General features: G+C 49.9%; 1 protein-coding gene across 1 annotated transcript in view; it reads right to left on the reverse strand.

Moving 5' to 3' along the window:
* Window positions 1–6,898: 6,898 nt before the first annotated feature.
* DDC (dopa decarboxylase) overlaps window positions 6,899–19,794 on the reverse strand; it is a 62,690-nt gene continuing 49,794 nt past the window's right edge. Inside the window, exons 10-14 of the mRNA XM_021703696.1 lie at window positions 19,115–19,134; window positions 15,245–15,343; window positions 13,042–13,143; window positions 9,257–9,486; window positions 6,899–7,291 (exon numbers count right to left, since the gene is read on the reverse strand). Coding sequence (XP_021559371.1) covers window positions 9,286–9,486; window positions 13,042–13,143; window positions 15,245–15,343; window positions 19,115–19,134 — 422 coding nt within the window. The 3' untranslated portion in view covers window positions 6,899–7,291; window positions 9,257–9,285. The remainder of the gene's footprint in view (window positions 7,292–9,256; window positions 9,487–13,041; window positions 13,144–15,244; window positions 15,344–19,114; window positions 19,135–19,794) is intronic.

Consider the following 19,794-nt stretch of genomic DNA (forward strand, 5'->3'; position numbering starts at 1 on the left):
ATGCAGACATTCAACAGAAGCTGTGAGGTTGTCCTGTACTTTACTACTATATGAACACTATCACTGGGATTCAAACCCTTACACCGTATCGAGACGTTCGCTCTTTTACAAATGGGATATTTTAGAATACTATCTAACACTTTAGCCTAGTATGGAAGAGTTTAGTACTTGAGCTATGCAGATAAACTTTCCTTCTGAGACCATAGACTATGTTCTTTCTTCTGGGTAGGATTTTTTTTTTTTTTTAATTTCTTCGAAACTGCAAGAGAAACGGTTTCCACCTACAGCAAAGAGAGTGCCAGTTCTTTGCGTGAGGGATTCTGGGAGATGGCTGCTCATTTCCATATTCATGAATATTATAAGCATGGTCTCAAAAAAATGCCCGCAGTACACTTCAGGGATCTCATTTGTTTTTGAGCAGAGAGAGACTATAGCCCCAAATATTGTGCATCCCTGGGTGCCAGGAAAGTTACTTTCTATAAGTTTAAAAGAGATGTGTTTAGTCAGTGTGTAGGGGGGTGGATGGTTTGAGGACATAAGCAGACAGGACAGGAGTCAGGTGAAACAGCCAAACCTAAGCTCCGTTCCTTCATGGCCAGACTCCTGTGTGTGGCTGGATTCTCACTGACTTTGAAGCTGGCAACCCCCTAGCTCCGTGATAAGGCAGTATTCCTGCCCTCCGTTGGAGAAGCAAGACCTGTGTGCATCTGGACGGAATGCATGCACAGTCCCAGAAAAAGCTTTCATTGGCCGCACTGAAGGAATCACAGGGGCCGTGGGGAGGATCCTGTGGCATCACAGAGTAAACAGAAATGGGGCAGGCAGAGCAGTAAGGACAATCTGCTTTGGTCATTTTTCCTAGAACATCACCGCCAACCTGAGTCAGCACTTCTGGCTGCTTCTTGTCTGCTCTATACAGGCTGTGGGTTGAATTGTGTTCCCAAAAGATATACTGAAATCCTAACCTCTGGTATCCGGGAATGAGATGGTGTTTGGATACAGAGTCTTTGCAGATGCAATCGAGTTAAGATGAGGTCATACTGGACCAGGGTGGGCCTTAGTCCAATGCGACTGATGATTTATAAAGAAGAGAGGTACAGAGGGGAGGCAGAGACTGGAGTAATATGCACTCATAAGCCAGGGAGCATCTGGGGCCACCAGAGCTGGAGTTGCAAGGAGGGACCCTCCCCCAGAGGCTGTGGAGGCAATGTGGCCCTGCGGACACGTTCATTTCGGGATTCTGGCCTCCAGAATAAATTTCTGTTATTTTAAGTCTCCTAGTTTTTGGTGCTTTGTTCCAACAACCCTAGGAAAGTAATAGACTGTATTCTGATGGTCTAGGGGTAGGCTGGTGCAGTAATTAAGAGCATGGCCCATGGACCCAGCTTTTCAGGGTTCAAATCCTAGCCCCACTACACACGAGCTACATCGGGGGTCCTGGAGGGGGGGTAAACCCAGTTGATCGCTGAAGAACATTTGGATGAGAATGACCCCAGTAAGCACCACCCAAGTGCAGGACTATTATGGTCAGGTAAGCCTTTAGCTCAGCAAGGGTGTGTGTGTGGTGGGGGGGCGGGTGGCTGGCTAGCGCTTTTTACTCAAGAAGAACCCATCCTGGGGTGGTGCTTCCAATTTCTGTGCTCCCTAACCCTGCTGTTTGATCAATCAGCCCAGCTTCTCTGGTCTTCATAGACCCTTGAATCTCAGATGTAGGAGAGGGCTCAAAGGTGGTCAGGTTTTCTGTCCCCTCGAGTTTCCTTTACCACTTGAACGCCTGCAGGGGAGTCAAACTTACTGCCCGGTGAGAAAGCAGGTCCTGTGTGCTCACAGCCTGTCTTTTGAGTTCTCCACGTTGAAACAAAACCTGCCTCCCTCCATGTCATTCTTTGGAGGCACAAAGACTCTTCGTGCAAAAGGGAGTGTACATTTATTTTTTTGTTTTGTTTTGTTTTGTTTTTGTTTGCTTTTTTAAATTTGAACCCATAATTTAAAATCTTTTCTTTTTTAAAAAAATTTTATTACGTTATGTTAGTCACCATACAATACACCATTAGTTTTTGATGTAGTGATCCACGATCCATTGTTTTCATATAACACCCAGTGCTCCATGCAGTACGTGCCCTCCTTAATACCCATCACCGGGCTAACCAATCCCCCCTCCCCCCTCCCCTCTAAAATCCTGTTTGTTTCTCAGAGTCCATAGTCTCTCACGGTTCATCTCTCCCTCCAATTCCCCCCCCCCCATTTTTCCCTTCCTTCTCCTAATGTCCTCCATGCTATTCCTTATGTTCCACATATAAGTGAAACCATATGAAAATTGACTTTCTCTGCTTGACTTATTTCACTTAGCATAATCTCCTCCAGTCCCATCCATGTTGATGTAAAAGTTGGGTATTCATCCTTTCTGATGGCTGAGTAATATTCCATTGTATATATGGGCCACATCTTCTTTATCCATTCATCTGTTGAAGGGCATCTAGGCTCTTTCCACAGTTTGACTATTGCGGACATTGCTGCTATGAACATTGGGGTGCATATGGCCCTTCTTTTCACTACATCTGTGTCTTTGGGGTAAATACCCAGTAGTGCTATTGCTGGGTCATAGGGTAGCTCTATTTTTAAATTTTTGAGGAACCTCCAAACTGTTTTCCAATGTGGCTGTGCCAACTCGCATTCCCACCAACAGTGTAAGAGGGTTCCCCTTTCTCCACAACCTCTCCAACATTTGTTGTTTCTTTCCCTGTCCACTTTTGCCATTCTAACTGGTGTAAGGTGGTATCTCAGTGTGGTTTTGATTTGGATTTCCCTGATGGCTAATGATGATGATGAACATTTTTTCATGTGTCTGTTAGCCATTTGTATGTCTTCTTCAGAGAAGTGTCTTTTCATGTCTTCTGCCCATTTTTTGACTTGATTATTTGGTTTTTGGGTGTTGAGTTTGAGAAGTTCTTTATAGATCTTGGATACCAGCCCTTGATTCCTTCAGTGCGGCCAATGAAAGCTTTTTCTGGGACTGTGCATGCATTCCGTCCAAATCTGTAGTGTCATTTGCAAATATCTTCTCCCATTCTGTGGGTTGCCTCTTTGTTTTGTTGACTGTTTCCTTTGCTTTGGAGTGTACATTTAAAGACAGGAACCAAGTCCTCTCTCTGAGTCTTTCCCCCTGGATAGCCTTCTGTTTATAAACCTCCTCACGTGACTCAGTTTCCCCCTGATGGCACCAGGGGCTATCACCATAAATGGTGAGGTCTGGGGGTCTGCATTTTAGATTTCTTGGACCCACGTGGTCTCATATAAGTGAGCCCACCCTGTTTCTTCCTCTTCTCTCTTCCCTCGACCATCTGTGTCACATCTCTGCTTAGAGCAGAAACACACAAGTTTCTCGAAAATTGTAGCTCCAGATTGACCCAGTTTATGCAAGCGACCTATTCTCACAGTGCTTTCTTAATAATTTGTTTCTATTATTTATGCCAGGTAGAGGTGATAGGAGGCAGCACAGAGGTGCTGAGGAAAAAGATTTTGGTATCGAGTGCAGTAAAAAAGAAAAAGCAAAACAGTTTCTAATATTTGATCCTTGGGGATTTACACGATTCGGAAAAGCAATAAAACAACCGTTAGAGCAAAAGGCTGCCAGGCAATCTCCATTCCTGGTCTCAAACACAGGCTTTCTGAATAAAATATCAGCAGTTTCTAATGTACTGAGTCCAAGGGACTCGCGAGTTAGGGGCACAGGGATGAAGTTAGTGAATACTTTAAACCTGCCTTCCCTCTGGGTCTTCTCCCCTTATGATGAGCAAGGGAATGCCCAGTGACATCCCACTTCTCCCGTCTGTCTTCGGCATTTCCACAGGTTCCTTTCAACACTGGCACGTAGTCAGCCTGAGTGAGCGTCTTTGGTCCCACAAAGTTTTGTTGTTTGTCACATTTTGGAGAAGAGGCATATGATTCCAGGAGATTTCCTTAGTGTAATACAATAAGAACAATATATTCTTGGGTTTTGTCCTTGATACCTGACAGCAGAGCTCCGAAATCCCTGGGAATGTGTGGGTGACAGGAGCCTCTTTTGCTCAAAACAGGGTGACTCTTGGTTGCCCCCTAGATAGAACCAAGATGGGGGCTGGACACCAAGAAGACCAAAGTGTGATTAGAGGGTTGTAACTTTCAGGCCAGCCTCCTGACTTCTGGGGAGTGGAGGGGGGCCAGAGATTGAGCTCATCACCCATGGCCAGTGATTTAATCAACCATGCCCATCTCATGGATCCACCATAAAAACCCCTAAATGACAGGGTTGGGAGAGTTTTCAAGCTGGGGAACACACGTAGGTACTAGGAGAGTGCACTCAGAGGGTGCGGAAGCTCCATCCGCCTTCCCCATACCTTGCCCTGCGCAGCTCTTCTGATCGGCTGTTCCTGAGTCTTACCCTTTATAATAAAGTGGTAAGCACAAGTAAAACAGCGTCTTGAGTCTGTGAGCTGTTCTAGCAAGGCACTGAACCTAGGAGGGGGTCAAGGGAACCCCTGCTTTATAGCCCGTCTGTCAGAAGTATGGGAGGCCCCGGGATTGTGACGGGCATCAGGTGCAGGGCAACTTATGGTTCGGAGCCCTAACTAGGGGCTCATATCTAACTCCCGTTAGATAGTGGCAGAGAGTTGGAGAGGTAGCATTAGAAGAGGTGCTGCTATTTGGTGCCAGGAAGGAAAAATCTCATTTGGTGTCAGAAGTGTTATGTATAACTAAATACGGTTTGGGTATCCGGATCCGGTTGTGTCCACATCCGTTGGGGATTTTTCCAACACCAAGCAGGAGGTGCCATTATCAAAGGCCAGGAGGCAATAGGCTTTGCATCGACTTCTGGTGCCAGCAGGGGTCTACGACATGTCGTGACACCAAACGGAATGTATATTTACGTAAAGATGCTTTGCGGTGGATCGAAGGTTAGGCTGAGTAGTCCAGACCTTCATAAACTATGGGACTATTTGGGGATCGTCAGGCTGGGATCAGGAGCCAAGACTTGACCTGGGAGGTGAAAATGGGTTTTTCCCAGAAGGGAATGAATGGTTTCACTGCCACTTATTCTGAAAAATGGTTCACCCTGAAGAGCAGACGGCATGTTTGGCCACCAGTTGAGTGGGCAAAGGGTGTGCATTCTAGTCCCAGGCTGCCTGAGTTCTAGTCCCAGCTCAGTCACCAATTGGCAGCATGACCTGGGACAAATCACTAAACCTCTTGAAAAACCCTCTTGACAAACCCCATTTTCTCATCTGTAAATTGGGAGTAATAACTGAAAATTTAAAAATAAGTATAAAGTTAATATTTTAAAAATATTGTTAACGGTGCCTGGCATGGATCACATGCTATGAGTGTGTGTGTGTGTGTGTTTAATACACAGGGAAGCAGTGCTTCTTGCTGGGTCTAGGCTGGGTGGTTTGGGGCCTGATGGCTCTGTCCCCGAGATGCCTGGAGAGATCAGGAGGTGGGGTGAACTGCGATGATTTACGGAGAAATGAGCCAGAAGTCAGACAAGCTTTCATCTCTGCTGGGTCTACATCTAAGCAGATGTCTGGGAATCTCCACCAGAAAGACCCAGCCAAGCTCAGAGAGAGGAGCCCCTCAGTCACTCAGCTGGCTTCGGGCCTCCTGTCTGTGCATGGTTCTCAGCAGCATCCCTGTTGTCACCTGCCGCCCAAACTCTTGCCTGGGACTCCAGCCTCCGCCATCTTCCCAAAGTAGGCTTATAGATGGGGCTGGGGAGGCAGCTCCACAAATGCTCAAAAGCTGAGAGCTGGCCTCGGTGACTTTGGTGGCTCATTTTGGAGATCTTGTAGCAAACGTAGTTCAAGAGCACACTCAGGTGCAAACCATCTCATTGTAGAACACAGTCACCTTTACCTCAACTCAATGATCTGAGTGCTCAACACCCTACAGCTCTTAACGTGTGGTCCCAGTGGCCCCAGAGGCCCATCCCATGTCCTCACACCTTGATGGAAGGCAGGTCTGGTTCACTGATGGGCAGAGAACCAATGATTTTATGTGTAAGATGGGGAACTACATAGCCTCTGATGTATTTCCAGATTCCTGAAAAACAGACCATTTAATTACATTTACCTATCAGAGGTCTTTGAAATTCAAATAGACTTATTAATAGTCCGAGGACCTTTTCCGAGAACGTTTTGCTTTCAATAGTTAAATCGTCTCTAAAGGACAAGAACTCATCTTGAGATTAAAATTCAAGTGTTTCTGCCAGTAAAAATGGTTTCAAACAAAGATAGGCTATTAGAGTAAATACTGCGGCTTACTGGTATTTACGTTTACAAGAGCACTCCGGTTGTTTATCAGTCATGAGACCATAGGGCAGATGGACTCATCACTGGTCCTTGGACCAGGAAACCAAGGTCCTAGAAGGTAATCTTTCCCATCATGCCAGTAGAACTTGGTCTGTGATTGTGTCCTGGCTCTGGGTTTATTTCTTCAAGAGTTAGAGTCACTTCTAAGTAAAACTTGTGTGTTGCTAATGCATCTAGAACACTGCCTGATATGCACAAGGTAGTCCATAAACATTTGTTGGAGCAATGACACCATTGAAAAATATCCAAGGATGGGGGTGCCTGGGTGGCTCAGTCGTTAAGCGTCTGCCTTTGGCTCAGATCATGATCTCAGGGTCCTGGGATCGAGCCCCGCATCGGGCTCCCTGCTCAGTGGGGCGCCTGATTTTCCCTCTGCTGCTCCCCCTACTTGTGCTCCTTCTCTCGCTCTCTCTCTCAAATAAATAAATAAAAATCTTTAAAAAAATATTCAAGGATGCCCTATCTTTGGCTGTTTTGAAAGGTTAAGTGTGCATTACAACAATCAGTTGGGTACAACGCGGAACCAAAGGATGCTTACCAGACACATTCACCACTGCACTTCACATTGTTTATTAAGCATTGAGCCACATGACAGAACAATTTAAAGACCACGGGTATAATCTCAAGTCCCTCGATCCTAGAATATCCTGGAAAATATTTCAGTAAGCCTCTCCCACCACTGATGACTTCAAGAGCATGACAACCTATGATTTCTTAATCAACAAAAGTCACAGTTGAATAATGAGTAAAAGCTACATGCACCGGGATTGCAGTAAGTAGTTTCTTCATTGGTAAGAGAGTGAGCAGACATAATCACTAAGCTTCTGGAGAACTTCACAGAAAGAAGCGTGAGGCCTCATGCAGGCTTGGGTCCTTGGGACCAGAATAATGTTTATTGTCTTCTCGTTCCACAGCTCTCAGATGTACTCCTTTTCAACTTTTGATCTCTACAGGGGAAAACATATGCATGAACGTATGGCTACATTCAAAAAAAATTAAAGAATCGGTATTTTGTACACTTCTCGTTAGAATACAGAGAAAGAATATGCTAGTTCTCCAGTGAGCTGGAGGGAACCGTGCATCATAGACGAATAGGAACTGTGAACCACGAGATCAAGCGGCTGATCTGGCCTCTCTCGGACACATTTTACCAATGTCAGTCATCATCTGTGCCAGTTTCTACCCTCCGTGAAATGGGGATAGTTCCTTCTCTCCGTCAGAATTACAACCACGTGAATTTGATATGATAATCTCAGGTGAGTGCAAGTAAAGCCCGGGTATTCAGATTTTCATTGCTTGAATTAACCTGGCCCCCAAAAGTACATGTGTTATGATTCACTATTATATCCTATATTTTTAAAAAATTTAATCCCATTTGTACCTTTTTTTTTTTTAGAGAGAGAGGAAGCACAACCAGGAGGGGCGGGGCAGAGGGAGAGGGAGAGAGAGAATCTTAAGCAGGCTCCATGCCCAGCACAGAGCCCGACACGGGGCTCAACCTCACGACCCTGAGATCACGACCGAACCCCAAATCAAGAGTCAGATGCTTAACCAATTGAGCCACCGAGGCACCCCCCATTTGTAACCTTTTGAATTGATAACGTGTATGATTTCACAGTCATCATGACTTTTTTTTGTAAAGATTTTATTTATTTATTTGAGAGTGAGAGAGAGAACACGAGCAGGGGGAGGGGCAGAGGGAGAGGAAGAAGCAGACTCCCAGCTGAGCAGGGAGCCTGACACAGGACTTGATCCCAGGACCCTGAGATCATGACCTGAGCTGAAGGCAGATGCTTAAACAACTGAGCCACCCAGGCGCCCCAGTCATCTTGACTTTTTTCAGAAATGAGACTTTGTTTCTGCTCACATTTCAGAGCTATAGACTCTCTGTTGTTATGGGCACACAGGAATCAGATCCTGATATGATCGATCCTGATGAGATTTGTGCAAACATAGGGCTGTGGAAATGTTAACCAGGAGTGTTTGCCTGAGATGGTTTCGTTTTGTATATATCTTACAGCACTTACGCACCCCCCACACACAGATGTACACATTCTTATCTGAAAGCAATGGAAATATTTGAAACCGTGATCTCTCTCCAGTACCTCCCAGAGATGCTCAAGCTAGACGTCTGGTGTTGCTCTGGGCAGGCTGGGCTCCTTTAAGAGAGGTTCTTGCCATACCAGGAAACGGATCTGGTATTTCTGGACGGGCTTTGACTGAGAAGTTGCATCTTGGACCTCAAAGCTGGGAGCCATATATGAAATGTGATTTTGAACTTTTGATTTTTTGAGCATGGCTTCACGTATTCACAGTGAAAATTAAGAGCGAACAAGATAAAATTGTCTGCAATCTATAAAATAAATTATATAATACACTTAGGTTCCACACCCCCCATGGGTTTTAGTAAGTGGGTAATGGGGCAGTGAATATTGAGAGAGAGACAGAGAAACATAAATCATCAGTCACGTCAAACTCCTGTTGTAATGTTTAATTTTCATTTATCTGCTGTTGTCCAGTTTAATATAAATGCTTGTGATACTAGTAAGTGGCGTCTGTAAACACGGAAGAAATCTGAGGGGAAATCAGAGAGATGCAGGATTGATAGTCTCATATAAAAGAATACAAAATGGGGCACCTGGGTGGCGCAGTTGGCTCAGGTCATAATTGGGGGGGGGTCCTGGGATCGAGTCCTGCATCGGGCTCCCTGCTCAGCAGGGAATCTGCTTCTCCCTCTCCCTCTGCCCCTGCTTGTGCTCTCTCTCTCAAATAAATAAATAAAGTCTTAAAAAAAAAAAAAGAATATAAAGTAGAAATGTATCTCTGTTCCTAAAGGATCATTGCAGTGTGGGGGTCCTTCCTCTTCCGGCAGCCCAGCAGCGTGGAGCGGCGGAGCTGGGGGGACAGCCTACCTGCAGCAGCTTCCCTGCGGCTGGGCCTCCTAGTCCTTCTCGGCTCTCAGCACGTCGGTGGCCAGCTGTCGGATGTGTTCCCAGGACCGCTGCACATGGGCAGACTCCACAGTGCGGGCGCAGATGGCCAATCGCAGCACGAACTTGTCTCGGAGGTGACAGGGGACCAGGTGGATTTTCTTGGCACTGTTGATTCTTTCCAGAAGATCTTCGTTCAGTTTGTTGGAACCCTGCAGAGATGGAGAGAGGGGCCTTGCTCAGGTCCCCAAGGACTCAAACTTCAACTGGTCACCAAGGAAGGCTGGCATCTGGCAATACCACCATACATCTGCAAGAGAGGCCGCCTTCCCACTAGCCTTTTGTTTATCAGGGTAAGAAATTCACCTCAGTGAGACCTCCGTGTTGGTGCAAGCCTCTAGCCTCTCCTACAAGACAGGTTCTTCAGGGTCGAACTACTATCAAAAGGTGACCCTTCCACAGGCCAGCCTTTTTAAGAAAAATGGAGTTTCATAGGTACGCGATCTACACACTGACTAGCTTAAATGGTAGAACTGAGGCTTCAAATGGCACCAGTGAGGGGGTCCCACCAAAACATATAGGAGAAATCTCAGCAACATAGAACACAGAACACAGTCAACTCAGAATCTGGGAAAACTGCAGGTGAATTAGAGGACCAAGGGGCCATTGCTGGACTCCCCCTCTGGAAAGGAGCAGCCCCTCCCTCCTGGGGCAGGCAGCCAGACACTGAAGCCATCGGGGGTGGGGGCATCTCTTCACCTGCTGGGTGCCCCTGCTCCTGGAGCCCATCTTCCATTTGTGCATCCTTCTCCCCGGCTCCTGTCACCTTCCTTCTGCTTCCAGGCAGCGCCCCCAGTTCCCTAAGCCCCATCATCAAAGGTAAAAGGGGGATGGAAGTGGGGCCTCACATCCCTGGTCTGTGACCCTCACAGGGCTCTCTGGTTTGCCTTCTCACTCTGTCTTGAGAGTCGAGAATTAGGGAGAACAGTGGGAGGAGAACAGTCCAGTTCTGCTCAGACACCTGCCGGATGCTGGGGACTGGCCTATGGACCCATGCAGACCCTCCAGTCGCAGGCTGCGGGCCTCGTGGGGCTCGGGCTGGCACCCAGTGGACAGGGACTGGGCCAATGGCAGTTCAGAAACCGCTGGCGTGCCAGGTCTAGACAAAGCCTGTCCTATTCGAGGATGAGGTTAGAGAAGGAAGAATGTATGAGACAAAGCAGTGGAGTTTTACCAGAAAGACTCAGCACAAGGGCAAACATCTGAAAGGTTGTTTGAAGAAATGAAAACAGAAATTAACAGAAAAAATTTAACAGAAATTAAAAACATATTATTTAGGAAAATGTGATTTTCAAATGGATTAGGCAAGGTAGGTCTTCTATTAAATAGAGGAAGAAACCAAGCAGAACAGTCTAAGAGAAGAAGGGGGGGAGGGGCGGGAGGGGCAGGAGGGGGAGGGGGAGAAAAAGAAGGGGAGGGAGAGGACAATGAGGGAGAAGGGGGGGCAGGACCAGAAGAAGGAGAGGAGGGGGAGGAGGAGGAAGGGGGAAGAGGAGGGAGAGAGGGAGAGAAAGAAGAGGAGGGGGAGGGGAAGGAAGGGGGCAGTGGAGGGGGGAGGACAGGAAGAAGGAGAGAAGAGGAGCAGGGGAGAGGGAAGGGGGAAGGGAAAGAAAGAAGAGGAGGAAGGGGAGGAGGGGAAGAGGAGGGGAAGGGGGAGGACTGGAAGAAAGAGAACCAGGAGCAGGGGAAGAAGGGAGAGGGGAAGGGGGGAGGAGCAGGGAGGACAGGAAGAAAGAGAACAGGGGAGCAGGGGGAGGAGGGGCGGCATCACACTGTGTATTTGAAGCCTCGGATGATGTAGAGGACTTAAAATCCACACTGGAGCAGAATGGCACAGGGAGATAAGGATGAGCCCGTAGACGTGGAGACAGAAACATGAACCACGTGCCTGAACAATACACTTCCTGATGAAGAAATGGGATCCGTGGAACGGAAGGGACAGGCAGATGCACAGAAGGCCACTTCTGTTGGCTGCGAAGCGCCCTGGGCTTCTGGAATTGTGGGGCGGGGGGTGGGACTTGCCGTGCTGCACAGGAGAAAAGGGGCCAGGACCACACACAGGTGGGTTTGGGGGCCATGGAGCCGGACAGCGGATCGGGGGCACCGAAGGATGGTGTTGGGGGCCCCGCTCTGGGGAGGTGACAGCTGCCTGACCCAGCGCTTATGCTAAAATCAACACATGTGCATCGGACCCTTGCAGACCCCACGCTGACACGTGGACTTTTTTCAAGAAATCCCACGCGACACAGCAAATGTATTTTCTCTTCCTTGTGGTTTCCTTCCTACCATTTTCTCTTCTCTGGCTCGCTTTATGGTAAGAACGCAGCGTATAATCCACAGAACATACAAAATATGTGATCCTCCCTCCCCTGTGTTATGGGTAAGGCTTCTGGTCAACAGTAGGCTGTTAGAAGTTCAGTCTGGGGGGAGTCAAACGTTGTATGCAGATTTTCAGCTTTGGGGGGCAGGGGGGTCAGCGCCGCTCACCCCCTAACTGTACTTTAAATGGACAAAGTGTGTGGTGTATGGATTACATCCCAATAAAACTGAAAATTAAAATAAATAAAGGTCCTATCAGAACACTGGCAGTCAAAACAAAACATAAGGTCTGTTCCGTGGTAAACGCATCAAAGCTTGCTGTCAACACCGATGTCAACCGAACTGCAGCCCGTGGCCCCTCTGGGGACCCAGCTGGGACACCAGCGCTCTGAGGCTTCCCCCACGCCCTATCAGGATGAAGGGCCCCCCGTCCCTTGCACACGGTCGGGTCCCACCACTGTGCGCTCTGCACAGAGCTCACAGCACCCCTCCCCGAGCCCAGCACGGGCCCACCAGCACCCAACTATCTCTGTAGAGTCCAGGCTTTCTCGCGACTGGTTCTCATTACCACCTCGGAGCTCCATGAATCAGGGAGGGGGAGGATATGGTGAGCTGAGGGCCACATTTTGATGACAGCACCTTGACAATGCAGCGGGGCTCAGCCCTCCTCCTCCTGATGGCCTCCGGGCATGCAAACAAGGAAGCCAATGAAAAGGTAGATTGCAAAATGCATAGCCAGCTCGAGAGTGCTCAGTGGCAGGCTGCCACCCGGTCTCACTCACACAAGATAGAATAATAAGGCGCCTGTGGGTGCAGCACCTTTCAGAGACTTCTCAGAAACGTGGTCATGATTCCCAGCAGAGCTGGCTTGTGCCCTCCGCCCTCTGGGCCAGCTTCCCCTCACACAGTGAACACACTCACCATCAGGCAGCAGAACAACAGAGCGCTGCAGACCAGCATTTCTCAAAGCCCCATGCACACCCAGCAACCTGGAGGGGCTCCTTAAGATGCCAGGGTCCGCAGGTCTGGGCTGGGGTCCGGAGCTGGTCCAGGGAAGAGCCTGTACCCAGCTTAGTGCTCAGAGCATTCCAGCGGCAGAGATGTGTGGATGGAGGAAGTGGAGAGGATTCTGGGGCGAAGTGTCTACACTAGCGAGAAGTCTCCGTCTGATTGAGGGGGGCAGACGGCTCCTGGAGGAGGGTGCCCAGGGCCCCGTGGGCAGTCAGGCTGGGTCAGGGCCAGGAGGCGTGAACTCCAGATGGGAAAATGCATGCTGACTTCTGTGCTCTCCAGGGAGCTAGCATGCCGGTTTGGAGATGGAGGTGATGAATGATCCTCTCTCCTCTGTCACTGTCAAAGAGAATGAAGACTAAAGTAGATACACATACCTTTAGCCGAAAACAGACCAGCCCCAGAGTGACTTCTGCACAGATTTCAAAGCGGGGATCCTGGAGCACCAAATGCTCAAACTCGTGAGCCAGCCGGACATGCTGGAAAGGGAAAAACATCTGTCTGAATTTCTCAACACCGCCCAGCTCTGGACTCAGCCACCCAGAAAACCTTCCCAGATGGCATGTCTATGATTCATGTACATGCTCTTAGCCATTTTCCTCAAGCATGGATGCCACCCACACGCTAGCTGTTCCCACACAGGCTAGGAAGAAGCTCACTACCATGACAGAAGGATTAGTGTCTTCAGAAAAATACCAACTGGGGGCCTGGGTGGCTCGGTCAGTGATGCGTCTGCCTTCGGCTCAGGTCATGATCCTGGGGTCCTGGGATCAAGCCCCACATCGGGCTCCCTGCTCAGCTGGAATCTGTTTCTCCCTCTGCCCCCCCCCATTCGTTCTCTCAATCTCTCTCTCTCTCTCTCTCTCAAATAAACAAATAAATAATCTTAAAAAAAAAAAGAAAGAAAAACACCAACTAACATTTTCTTCTGTTCAGGGGACTCTTAATTCCACCAAAACAATCCGTTAGAATTTCAGAAGGAACACCGTGAGGAGGTATTTAAACATTCGAGTGAAGAGAGAGGGGCCAGCCCCTGCTGAGCAGCCCCTTGTGCTGAGGCCCAGGTGCCCCACCACCACTCTGTCCCCTGCGCCGCCCGCGGCGCAGGAGACACCACGGTTGTGCCCACTCTGCAGATAGGGAAACTGAGGGGGTGATTCTAACGCAGCGGCCCACCGAAGCTCCAGTTTCTGCGGTGCTCTGGCTAGCTGTCACCCTGCAGCACTTGTCACCAAGACATGAGAATGACAGTCCCGGCCATGTTCAACAAATGCCTTCCTCTTGCCGAATTCACCCTTATTTGACGCCCAGGTGTTCATGGAGCCCCAAAGGGGGTTCAAATAGTATATGAACTGAGAACAAGCCCACCACGGTCTGTGCACCTGTTGCTCATTCCCCCTCAGGCGCGCAGCTCGGTGCTCTCACAACAGTGCTCAAGGACTCAGCAGAAGCACAGCGGCTGAGTGTCCTTGGGACGGAAGCCTCCTTCGTCCGTGGGGCTCCCAGGCTCAGAATAAATCTGGGGCCACTAGAGGGCACCAAAGACTTTGTGCTGGCAGGTGCGGCCCGCCTCCCCCACGGGGTCCCAAAGAGCTACAGGGGCCTAGGGACAGGCTTTGACCATCCCCTCCCTCCCTGTGAGGCCAGACCGGAGCCCACTCATGAAGCCCAAGGACCTCTGTCCATCAAGATGGGGCCATGGCTGAGGAAGGGACACCAGCATGGGAGGAACCAGCTGGAAATCAGCAGCCTTCTGCAGCCAGCTAAATGGGTGGGCTCTGGGGTTGGCGGCGGTGGGGGTGGTCCCAGCACATACTCTGGCCTCAGTTTCCTCGACTGTAAAAAAAAAAAGGCAGGGTGATGGGGCTTGAAGTCGACCGGTGGTTCTCACTTCGTAGCGCTCATCACGGCTGCCTGATTCACTCATTCAGGCAGAGGTTGCTGGGACCCACCCCGAGGGTCCAAGGCCATGCGTGGGCTGCTACTCGGGGGCGCACAGAGGCTATCCATCCCCAGCAGCTCCGAGACTCTCCCATGATGACAGTCCTTGGAGCCAAACATCCTGTGTTCTCAGCACTTCTCCACCACTGCTGTCCGGACCGGCTGTAGGTGAGATGTCTCTACAGGACCGGCCGTGGGGAGCATGCACTTTGCAGTCTCCTGGACCTGACGGCTGTAGTCATCATGGAAGTGTCCAGAAGGTCCGTAATTCTGCACTGACTGTCCTCTAAAAAGCCTAACCTCGGGACGCCTGGGGGCTCAGTCGGTTAAGTGTCCGCCTTCGGCTCGGGTCATGATCCCGGGGTCCTGAGATCGAGTCCCGCATCGGGCTCCCTGCTCCGTGGGAAGCCTGCTTCTCCCTCTGCCTGCCACTCCCCCTGCTTGTGTTCCCTCTCTCTCTGACAAATAAATAAAATCCTTAAAAAAGATAATAATAATAATAAAAAGCCTAACCTCAGTACCCAAACCAACCTGCATCAGATATTTGCTGCTTCATGCTTCAGACATCTTCCTTCATTTCTAAACTCCTACAGACCTCCTGATATTAATTACCCAGATACATAATGAAAGCACCGTCACCTTGCGGATGTAGGCCTGCAGTCCCTTGACTCCGTACATCCTAAAAACAAACCACATCTTCAAAGAGCGAAATCTCCGGCCCAGTGGCAACTGCCAGTGCTGAAACAGAACAGAAAACTCTGCATCAGGACGCAAAATACTGAGAGCTGCTTTCCTCTGGCTCCCGGGGCACCTGCTTCTCTTGGAGGCAGCTAATTCCCTGGACGTCCCCTGGCTGGTGCCATGGCCCACTGTGGACCGCAAAGCCGACATGGGGTGAGCAGAGCCTGCAGCCAGAGGCTCTCTTTGCAAAGCTCCGAGACAGATGAGGATGCAACAGGCTGCTACTGGGGAGGCACTGTGTGCACTGAGCACATGGAGCTCACCATCCAGCAGGGGCACGGGGCGGGGGGGGCAGCCCTCGCTCGCTGGTCGCTCCATCTGTAGGATGTTAGGAAGGAGGAAGCCAAAACCCACACTTCCTGCTCAGCGTATTCCCTGTGATGTCCTGGCACCCTTTTCCAGAGCAAGAGCGATTCTCTTCCTGTCCACCAGCCACCACAGAATGACCTGCAGGACGGTCACTAGAAAATGCAGCCCCAGCAGGTTGGTCCTCAAATAATCTCCCCTTAGCTTGTCCTCAGTTTGCAGCTGGCCAGCACTCTACCATCTCCAGTGGTTGGACACGTAAGTAAGAAGGGACCCAGAGGGGAGGAAGGGCAAGGGGGCCATCTGGGACGATAAAGCAGGAGCACTTCATTGTAGCTTCCCAAAAAGTCACATTCTGGCTCTTACAAAGAAGATGCTGAGGGCAACTCAGTCTCCCTCTCTGTTCCCTGGACCTTCCCTGCAGGGCAGCGCTTCCAGATGGGCCTGGGGAATGCAGGGCTGCAGGGGGAGGGGGACACAGCCTGGACCCTCCCCCAGGGCATCTGTGATGGGCACAGGGGGGCTCTCGGGGCAGCGCTGCTCCGTAGCCTGGCGGGCAGCTCGGGTTTTAAACCGTGTTTAAACGGTTTAAACATGGCATGCTGCTTCTGAACCTAGGGCTCCTGGCAAGGGTTTCGCGGAAGGCTCTCAAATTGGAAAGAGAAAAGGGGGCCCAGATATTTACACTCAAAGCCATCCAACATAGTGCCCCTGTGTGCGCACCAGGCACGGTGTTCAGTGGGCTCACACATCCTATCACTTTATCTTCTTAGCACCGTGAAGCCAGGGTCTTATGGGAGGAGAGCAGGTGTGCAGAGGCTGGGGAGAAAAGTACAGTGCCTCAGAATCACCTGCTGACACACGCCGTCTTATTTAGCAGTGCATCCGCAAGCTGTTGGGGGGTCTTCAGTAAAAATGGAACTAACTTGCCTTTTGGAAAATCAAAAAGAGAATTCTTTACCATCCCCACTAACTAACTAGTGAACAGTAAAGCGATGGTTTCCTGTCATTGTTGCGCACGGAGGCTGCATTCTAACATCATTCCTCGCCAAGCCAATGTCCGGGACATCAAAATGTGATTTTTATCTAACACTGGGACGAATAAGCAGGGTAAACTGCATTTCTACGGTCCAGGAGTAAAAATGCATACAGTTTAATGGTGTGCTCATTTGAATATGGCCCTAAAATGCTGTCATGACCTGTTCTGAGCCTGGGGCAGGACTGGGGTAGATGCCCCCAGAGCAGAAATTCCCTGTGCACTCAGCCTGGAAGTTCAGAGGGGACAGGACTCTGTTGTTTGCCATTTTATTCCCAGCTCCATGCCCAGCTCAGAGAGGCCATCCTATACTGTTTTAGGGACTATTGCTGACCACTGTGCTTATATAGTTGGGAGGAAAATCCATTCCAGCCTTGTACACGGGTCACCTAAAATGATTCTACAGGTAGAAACCAATTCGAGGTTTCTTGGACACCAAAGGAGCTATTTCTAGGTACTTTTCCCTCCACAACTGAAATTTTTAAAACCCTATCTTCAGTTGTCCCACTCTTGATAAGCCACTAAAAGGGACCAGAAAATGTACTTTCCCCACCCAAGTGGCATGGGGATTGTGAGGCTCAGACGGGGAGCTTTTGACCTAAGTTCTTGGTTCTCTTTTAGCTAGGTTCAGCAAATTCTTTGACTTCTCTGAACCTCTGTCTCCATGTCTGTGAAATGGGTATAATGATGCCCACTTTGCCCAAGACCAGGTACATTGTAGGCAAATGACGCTACCTTTCCATCTTCGGCTCATGCCGCTCATGAGCAGACACAGTGTAAAATCCCCTGGCCAAGGTGTTCCCAGCCCCCTCCCCTTGGTGCTGAGACTGCCCTCATCCCCATCCCTTGAGGGCTGACAGTCCTGACAAGGGGGCTGCTCACCCCTTTCATCCCACACTTCCCGAACGAGCCTGGTAGACGGCCCAGAATCCCGGGGTCTCCTCCGCAGCCTGGAGGCTGTGACCACCTCAGGCTGGGGCTTCCAATGTCTTTGAACAAAATGATGATGATGTCTATGATATTCTTTTTCTTTGTCTGCTGAGCCCAGCCCTCCCTCATCAAGGAAGAGCCTGGGCCCCAGGGCATTCGCCCAGAATTCACTCTAAAGGAAGAAACCATAAAAGAGCTCTAAAGGTGTCTATAAGTACATTGCAAAGGGAAGACATCCCAGCTAGGATAGCAGTAAAATTGGTCAGGGGCCCTATAGGGCTATGGCACAGGGAGAGGGTCAGGTGGGAGGCAGGTGGCGCTTGCGCTTGTGATGAGGAGATGGAAGGAGCAACACTCATAGTGCCAGACTGGTGCCCCAGGCCCTTTGCACGGCTGGGAGCCCAGACACAGGCTCCCACTGACCTGCTTGTTCTTTCCTGGTGGGACTGCCTTGTGTTTGCCCCGTGTAACCTCTCCTACTTCTTGGTACCCTAAGGGCTAACTTATGTGCATCAGTTTTTAGAAGACTCTCGGCTCCAAAATAATTTCCCTCATCCCTCTAATTTGATCCTCCATAAATTTCATCTGTTTATTCATTAACTGAAATATCTGCTGAGAACGCTCTATGTGCCTTCCCCTGGCTTTGTTCGGGGGCTCAGCAGCACAGAACGCACAATTATCCAGGAGGACCTCCTGAGCCAGGTGGACGTCCGTTAGGGTGTTCAAAATCAGCAGGTGGACCCACTGAAAACTGTCCACACGTGACATACAATCCATAAGCTGCCGCCACTTAATGCCTGGGACTTCATTACCACAAGGTATTCGAAATGGCGTAGGGAGAAGCTGAACTACCAGAGGACTAGCTGAGGACTTAGAACATTTTCCCTCAGGCCAGAAAGAGCCATCGGAAAGGAGCGGCATGCTTGGGATCTGTCTCAGAACGGCAGCTCCCAGCGGTGTGCAGAAGGCTGATCCTGGCGTGTGGGACCATCTGTGCCCTGTCTCCCTCGGTAGCCTGGGGGTCCGGGAGGGAGGAAGGGGGCCTCGCTCATCTGTGAGAAGCTCAGCGCAGCATACGGTTCCCGGCTGAGAAAGGAGGCTGGCCATCAGACCACCACTGTGGTCTCTGACCCTGTTCTCCCCGCTGCCCTCAGGAGGCCGGCCCCGGGAGCCCAGCAACAGCACAGAACCGAGGGGCCGTGTGTCTAAGGATAGTGCCCGTCCTCACGGAGGAAGCTGAGCACAGAAGTTCCTGCCTCCTTCCGAGGGGGCAGGCAAGATCATTTCCTCGGCTGAGCCGAGCTGTCCGCTGCCTGGCTTGCTTTGCTAGTTAGGACCCAGTGAGATCATGTCCTCTAGCGTGACTCTGAGCCTGAGCAGAATGGGGGTCGGGGTAGGGGGACAGCAGGAGTGACGGCCCATGACAGCACCCAGCACTGCATTCACATTTTCCATTACCTGAGACCTGGACTCGGCCAGAGAATTCTCCCACTTACCCTATAGTCAGTGATAAGCCCTGGAAAAGAGAAAGAAATAACAAAAAGAAGCCATTAGACACATTGGTTGATTACATGCCTCAGCTTTCTCATTTTCAAGATTAAATTGCTTGTGTCCCATCTGTCATCTCCTGCACTGGACGTGAGACCACGGAGGGCCGGGATGGGTGTTCTCTGTGGCACTTCTCATGGTAACAGACCCAAGGGGCTTTCCAGAGGGCAGGGTGCCCAGAACAAATTGGAAATGCTGGATTACGAGTGGATTCCCATTTACTTCACTTTCTATGCTTCCGTAAGCACAAAAATCTAAGCTTTCTTCTATTGCCCAGTAGTAACTTGGCATTCAGATCATGTAAAGCCTTCATTGTGCACTGATTCGTGCATGGGAAGGTGGATTTCTGATAAACAGAGGGATTAGATCATGAGACAAGAATCAGACTTTTGATGGATGTTCATGTCTGCATTCTCGGATCTTAGTCCAGAGTCTGGCATGGAGCAGATACCGGTGAGGAACCGTTGGATCGATATCACCATCCTGGATTCAAATTGCTTCATAGTGGATACAAAACATGTCTGGTTTGCCTTCAGTCTCCCCTTGTGCCTAAAGCAACAGAGCGAAGGATCTTATGGAGGACAGAACGCTGGACAGAGTCTCACCGATGGAAGTTGCTCCATGGTGA

This window comes from Neomonachus schauinslandi, chromosome 12, assembly GCF_002201575.2.
Source record: "Neomonachus schauinslandi chromosome 12, ASM220157v2, whole genome shotgun sequence".
Taxonomy (NCBI): Eukaryota; Metazoa; Chordata; class Mammalia; order Carnivora; family Phocidae; genus Neomonachus; species Neomonachus schauinslandi.